Below are 7180 nucleotides of genomic sequence, written 5' to 3'. Positions count from 1 at the left end.
TTGAAAAGGTCACATGCTGCTGGCAGCAGGGAAGAGAATCCAAGTCTTAGGTTTACATTTTGAATCTTCAAGTTACATATTACAAAGGGATATTGTATCAGCCAAGAAGCATTAATAATAGGAAGCAGAATATTCTATTGCAATGGTCACCTAGTGGGTCTCCCCGCTACCAGGCTTCCCACCCCCAGTCTGTGCTTCTCACCACGATCAGAGTAATGTTTCCACAGTGTCCCTGTCCTTGTCCCTCTCCTGCCTGAAGTTCTTCATTGGCCCCATGTCATCCATAGCCAGATGTCAAGCTCCTTGACATGATCAGAAGGATCTTCATTATCAGACCTCAGGTGCCTCTTCCACCCCATGTGCGTCCCCTTCCTGTTGGAATGTATACTTTACATTCCAGCAATATTGCAACTATTTACAGTTTGCCACGCTCTCCATGCTATCTTATGCTCCATTCTTTGGAATATGCTTATCTTTCTACCGGAGTTATTTTTTTTTAACTTCTTATCCTTCTACTGGAGTTTTATTCATATCCTTCTACTAGAGTTTATTCTTCTACTGGAGTTTATTTTTTTTCCCATTACTCCATTTCTTATGCTTCTTTGAACTGGGCATGTTTGTCCCTTGTGCTCACCACCTTGCAATTTATTTGCTCATGTCTGTCTTTCCTACCAGACTGTGAGCTGCTTGGTGCAAGGGCTGTGAGTTCTTCACCACTGTGGCCCTATGCCTGGTACAGCATCAGTACCTAGAAGGCACTCAGTCTGTATTTGCGGGATGAGTGGGTGGGTGGATGGTTGAGGAGAGTCTTACAAGAGAAATGGGATAGCTTTGGGACAAGATGGTTAATGTATCTATGTAACAGACCCCCAGAGAAGACAACAAGTGGCCTCTTCCTGAAAGCTCAGACTTCTGAAGAGGGATTAAGTCAGACGAGGTACCTAGTCAGGAATAGGGAAGTTGGGATAACACGGTGACCTGCCATGGGACTCACTTCCTGTTTCCTCTAGTTAAGAGTCCTTGGAGAGACAGGCAGCCAGAAGCACCTGTGCTGTCAGGGTAAGGGTGAGCACTCAGGATGACTGCAGAGAGGGAGGTCCCTGATGCACACTTCACTGTGGACAAACAGAACATCTCCCTCTGGCCCCGAGGCAAGCAACAGTCACCGCTCAGAACCTGCTCCGAGTTCCATGTGCAAGCCTGCTCTTTGCTGCTCCTTCAACATTTTCTTATTCTTCTTCCAACAGAGCCTCCTCCCAAGTCCAGTCCATCTCTGGTCCTGGGGAAAACATCCACAGTCTGTGCTGCATTAATCTGCCTGACGCTGGTCCTGGTCGCCTCCGTCTTGCTGCAGGCCGTCCTTTGTAAGTCCTCATGTTTCATTGTCTGGGCTTAGCCCCTCTTTGTAGGCCACCCGGCTCCCTCCAGATCCAGACCACTTCCCTGCTTTCCAGGCTTCTCCTGCCTGTGGCTTTTTCATTTGTCTCCTTTCTCCTCTTTCCACATGCAGTAATGGGTGTGCCATCCCCAGAAAGGTCAGCTGCTGCTCTTTCCCTCCCTCCTTCCCTCCAATTCTGGGAGATTATTGGGATCAGTGTTTGCACATTGGTGCTCAAGGATACATTCTTTTGTTCTCAGGAAACATCCATCTAGTTTTTCATCCTGTGCTATTTTCTCCACACCCCCACCAAATCTCCTGCCCATCTGAACTCTGCTCTAGATTTGGAGCCTTGTGGACAGCCCCTGACAGTGCAGTGTCTCCTGACCCTGTGAAGGACTGAGCCTCCCGTGTCATGGGCCCCAACCGACTGGATGGAGAGCCTGGCCAACAAGCCAACAGATCTCCATGACTCAGTCCCCTCATCAGGATCCATTCATGCTCTCTTCATTTTCCTGTCCTTGTGAAGATCACGTCTAGGGAGCTCTCCTACTCATTTGGTGTTGCGTGGTTTATCTTTCTTCCTTTTCTGACTCTGCCAGGCTTCATGGCCTTTGCTGCTGGCAGAGCCTTCTTCCTCCCACCAGGGCACCAGGAAGCGGGGCAAGGGAACCCGAGAAGCTGTTGTGTTTTGTTTCCTCCCTCTGTGGCCTCGGGACATATTTGGTCTCACACTTGTAGGCTCTGGGCAGAGTTCTCCTGGCCCCATTCTAGACCCCTGGCCTCTACCATGGCATTTCCACAGGACTCACCTTTGAGCCTCTTGGTTTGTCTTTGATCCTCTCTCTGGTACCCAGGCTTGGGACTTGAGCAGAATGTGAAAGTGGGTGGGACAAGGGAAGAGGAGAAACAGTTTTGTAATCTTCATTTCCATGTTCTCCGGAGAAGAAGCCACTTCCAGATTAGTGGCTGGCTCTTCCTGTGGTCACAGAGGGACCCATGGACAGATGTAGGAGAGTGGTGTTGTCCTAGCAGATGGCCACTGCAGGGGTTTCTGAAAGCAGAGGGATGGCAACCAAGGGGAGGGATCATCAAGTTCTGGGAAGAGTGACGGGGTTCATGGAGGGCACTCCTTTATCAAATGCTCTCTGAGCACTCAGAGAAAATTCAGAACTGGCTTCTAACCCCTGCTTCTGCTTGCCTGTAAAATCTTCTCACGGAGAGCCTGTGTTTTATCAATCTTCCCATTGTCTGTATTCACCTGTGTTCCTGGCACATGGTAGGTGCCCATTGCATGTTTGTTTTATGTTAATGAATGATTGGAGGGTTGGGGTGGCCCATTGGACTGTCTTGGTTCCTTGGGAAACTTCAGCCTGTTCCTTCCCTTCTTCCTTTGATCAACCTGACAACACCCTCACTCCTGTCCCTGGGGCTCCCCTCAGCTGACCTCCTGACTTTCTCAATCCCAGATCCCTGGTTTATGGGCACCATATCAGATGTAAAGACCAATGTCCAGTTGCTGAAAGGTCGTGTGGACAACATCAGCACCCTGGATTCTGAAATTAAAAAGAATAGCGACGGCATGGAGGCAGCTGGTGCTCAGATCCAGTTGGTGAATGTGAGCCTGGGTTATGTGCATTCTCAGTTCCTGAAGTTAAAAACCAGTGTGGAGAAGGCCAACGCCCAGATCCAGATCTTAACGAGAAGTTGGGAGGATGTTGGTACCTTAAACGCCCAAATCCCAGAGTTAAAAAGAGACCTAGAGAAAGCCAGTGCTTTAAATACAAAGATCCGGGAACTCCAGGGCAGTTTGGAGAATATGAGCAAGTTGCTCAAACGACAAAGTAAGTGACTCGGAAAATTACATTGAAACTGACCAGCGGCCCATGGGACCCTTACCTGTCCCAGACCTGAGACTATGGGACTGGTGGGGTGGGGAGGAGAGAAGGGCAAGAGAGGGGCAGCCATGGGCTAGTAAGTTTAGGAGAGAAGCCTTGGGGTTGGGGAGGACTTAGGGGCTGTTAGGAAAAGAGACCAGGGTCCAGCTGGAGCTCCCACACCAAAGTGCAGAATGTAAAAGCATTAGGAGATGTCCACCCTGGCCCATACCTGGTCATTTCCCATCAAGTTCCTTTCTAGAGTCCAGGGACGCAGCCACTCGTCATGGCCAATGGAGAGTTGCTTCCCCTTCATGGGAAAGACATCCTTTGTCCATCCTCTCGCATTCTAACCTCTCCAGTCCCAGAGACTCTATTAGTCTCTGTCTGACTTTCAGGATTTGAAAGAGTATCCCCAGTCCCCTACACAAGGACCCAAGGACACCAGAGCACAGCTCCATTTGCTGCTGTCTCAGACGTCATTCAATTGCCCCCACCAAGCCAGCACCCCAAGAAAACAAGAATACCAGCGTTAACTTTTAGCTCTTGTTCTCTAGATGACATTCTACAGGTGGTTTCTCAAGGCTGGAATTTCTTCAGGGGGAACTTCTATTACTTTTCTCACATCCGAAAGACCTGGTATAGCGCCCAGCAGTTCTGTATGTCCAGGAATTCACACCTGACCTCAGTGACCTCAGAGAGTGAACAGGTGAGTGCTGTGCCTATGGGATCTGGAAAGGGGGCGTATAAGCATTGGGCCAGGGAGGATGGACAAGATTATGCTGGGCTAATAAAAATCCCCAAATATTGATGACCTAATGAAGAAGCATTATTTCTCACATACCATGTCCAATAAGGACTGGCAAGGGGGTTCTGCTCACTGTGGCTACTCAAGGACCCGGGCCGAAGGAGACTTCATCTTGACATGTTTCCACGATTGCTGGGACAGGAAAAGGGAACTTGATGTATTGTGCAAAGCTTCTGCCCAGATTTAACATACCTCATTTTTACTTACATTTCACTGGCCAAAAGTAAGTTATGCAGTACTCCTGGATTCAAAGAAGGCAGAGAGGTGCTACTTTCCACTTGCCCAGAAAAAAAGAAATGTTGGTGAACAGCATTAAGAATCCTCATAACTCAAGAAATCTCCTGCCTGGTGAGGCAGAAATTGCACAGACCCTTTTCATCTGGGCAGTGGGATAGCAGAGCAGGTCAGAGCCTGGGCTCTGGAGTAGCTCTAGAGCCCTAACCTTGCCATCTAACCAGTCCTAGCAGCTTGGGTGGAATACGCAACTTCACTGGGCAAACTTCACTGGCCCTGACTTGATGAAACATGCGTGGTGCTGGCACCTGCCTCAGAGAGGAAAGGAGTGAATGCATATGGAGGACTCAGCACAGTGTCTTATGTGGACTCAGAGCTTGCTAAATTCAGGTGTTATCATCTGAACCATTCTCTTGGGGTCCATGATCTGGAGTTCAGCTGAGGCCTTCTTGTGCTTCAGCACCTGCTTCCTGAGTGGCAGAAAGGCTTGGGTCCTGAGCTTGTTAGCTGCAAGGCAGGGACGTATCATAATCTGGAAGATGAAATCTGAGCCCTGGGCAGGACAAGAAGAGGCTTGAGAGAGGCCAGTGTGTGCATCGCATCTGTGGGTCAGGGCTGTCACTGAGCACAGGTGACGAACACCCAGAGACAGATGATCAAGCTCCGAGTGTGGCCACACTTCTGCTTATCCTGTCTTTCCTACAGGAGTTTCTGTATAAGACAGCAGGGGAACGCATCTACTGGATTGGCCTGACTAAAGCAGGAATGGAAGGGGAGTGGTACTGGGTGGATGACACGCCATTCAACAAGGTCCAAAGTGAGAGGTAAGGCTCTGGACCCCTCCCTGCCAACCTGAGTTTCCCCGGCCATGGCCTGGGAAAGAAGGGAGTGGGGGTGATGCTCCCCATGAGACGGGGTTTCTGATTCTTCTCTGTCCTAGGGTGACAGGAGCATTGGAACCAAAATCTAGTGCAACCCTGTCACTAACTGGCTGTGGGACCTGGGCCCTCCATGCCCTCTGGGGTTTGGCAACAAGGCCTTCTACTTAGCCAGCTTCAGCAGGGATCGTGTCATGAGTCTAGGTCTTCACATTGTGGGTTTGTATAGGGACTTGAGAGTGGTGGGCTGGACTTGGGGCGTGAGTGAAAGCTTAGAGGTCGAAGTCTCACCAGTCCCCTTCCTCTTAGGCTCAGGTGCAGACATTTGCTGCCATTCCCTAGGACTAAACCTGGGATTGAGTTAACTCATTTCTTCACTGGAAATAAGTTCTTCTTCTTTTTCCAACTTTGTAAATTCATCTTCCCGCCCCCCCCTTTGGTAGGTTCTGGATTCCAGGTGAGCCCAACAATTATGGAAACAATGAACACTGTGCCAATTTAAAGGCATCCTCGCTTCAGTCCTGGAATGATGCCCCATGTGACCAAACATTTCTTTTCATCTGTAAGCGACCCTACATCCCGTCAGAACCATGACAGGACGGGCTCCGAAGCTCACTCTTGGAGTTTCAGAGCTTGTCAAACATGAGGAAATGCCTCTTTCTTCTCCAGACTCCAGGATGACTTTGCATCTTAATTTTTCTTGCTTCAAAATTGTCCCACGGTAGCATTCTGGAGTCCGTCTGTCCTGGCTGGAAATTTTCCGACCCCATGGAGGCAGCTGGAACGGAAAGAAGGATTCAGGTTAAAGTGGGAGGGGTGGGTGGAGAGAGGATTTAGAACTTCCAATTGCTCTGCTGCTGTGACATCTTTGAGTCTCACAGAGCCCCAAAGACCTAAGCCTGAGTTCCTGCCTCTCACCTGATGTGCCCTTGCCCTGGCTCCCTAGCTGGCTAGTTCCCTACCATCTGGACCAGCTGCACTCCACTCAGTTTTCTACTGAATAGGTTTCATTTCTCTGCCAGCCTGGGAAGCTATTCAAACAAGCCAATCACATCCTCTCACAGGAACCCAGGGTACCTCATGCTTTTATTATCGCAAGGCTGCCTCCCACAGCCCTGTTGGTTCACTCTGCTCCTGAGGATGACTCCGTGTGGCCCTGCGTGGCTTGTGATTTCTTTCCTCACCGGACTCTATTTTGACTAGTAAACTATTGTCAATCTCAGCTGCCCAGTGTCAAATGCGTGTTTTTAGCCATCTTGTCCTGTTTAGAGCAGGGGATCTCTCCCTCGCCAATGGAGGAAATGGGGGGTGACAAGAACAAGGCTGGTCAGGGATCTCTGGTTGGTTTTGGCCAAGTGATGAGCTGGGAAAATCAGACCATTTCTCTGGGAAAGAATTTGGACCAGGAAATAACAAGGGGATGAGGCTGTTAACAGAAGGAAGTTGAGCTGGAAGGCCCTGAGTTAGAGAAAGGGTGGAGGGGCTGTCATGGGGCACTGGAAGAAATTAGCAATGAGCAGCAGAAGCTAAGAGGCCGAGGAAAGATGTGAATTAGGTATGGTGCAGTGGTTCATGCCTGCAATCCCAGCACTTTGGGAGGCCAAGGTGGGTGGATCACCTGAGGCCAGGAGTTTGAGACCAGCCTTGTCGACATGATAAAACCCCCGTCTCTACTAAAAAATACAAAAATTAGCTGGGTGCAGTGGTGGGTGCCTGTTATTCTAGCTACTTGGGAGGCCGAGGGAGAAGAATCTCTTTAACCTGAGAGGTGGAGGTTGCAGTGAGCCGAGATCCCACCATTGCATTCCAGCCGGCTAATAGAGCGAGACTCCATCTCAAAAAAAGAGAAGTGACTACAGAGGATTTAGCTAGCAGAGAAAAGAGAACAACTCAGAGGATTAGTGATGGGGGGTCCTGGAGGGCAGGCCGAGGGGCTCCGGCTGCTCACGTTCCCAGTGCTGCCTCAGATCCTCCCAGCCCTTCTGATCCTCCTGGGTTCTGTGCA

At 49.8% G+C, this 7180-nt stretch overlaps 1 protein-coding gene across 1 annotated transcript; it reads left to right on the top strand.

Annotated features, from left to right (window-relative positions):
* Positions 1 to 1078: 1078 nt before the first annotated feature.
* On the top strand, positions 1079 to 6743 carry CD207 (CD207 molecule). The gene is made up of 6 exons (XM_064364214.1): positions 1079 to 1151; positions 1248 to 1364; positions 2848 to 3222; positions 3813 to 3964; positions 5003 to 5121; positions 5619 to 6743. Exons 1-6 carry the CDS (start codon positions 1079 to 1081, stop codon positions 5767 to 5769), a joined length of 987 nt encoding a protein of 328 aa, XP_064220284.1. The 3' UTR covers positions 5770 to 6743.
* Positions 6744 to 7180: the final 437 nt, after the last annotated feature.

The sequence above is a fragment of the Aotus nancymaae genome, unplaced genomic scaffold (genome assembly GCF_030222135.1).
Source record: "Aotus nancymaae isolate 86718 unplaced genomic scaffold, 86718_ANA_hifiasm-v0.15.2.pri h1tg000057l, whole genome shotgun sequence".
In the NCBI taxonomy this organism is placed as follows: Eukaryota; Metazoa; Chordata; class Mammalia; order Primates; family Aotidae; genus Aotus; species Aotus nancymaae.
The sequence above is the reverse complement of the archived record's forward strand: the minus strand, read 5'-3'. Positions and strand labels throughout refer to the sequence as shown.

Coding starts and splice junctions, on each gene's coding strand:
- CD207 (XM_064364214.1), top strand. CDS start 1,079: ATGACTGCAGAGAGGGAGGTCCCTGATGCACACTTCACTGTGGACAAA. Junction 1,365..2,847: donor CTTGCTGCAGGCCGTCCTTT/GTAAGTCCTCAT, acceptor TCTCAATCCCAG/ATCCCTGGTTTATGGGCACC. Junction 5,122..5,618: donor AACAAGGTCCAAAGTGAGAG/GTAAGGCTCTGG, acceptor CCCCTTTGGTAG/GTTCTGGATTCCAGGTGAGC.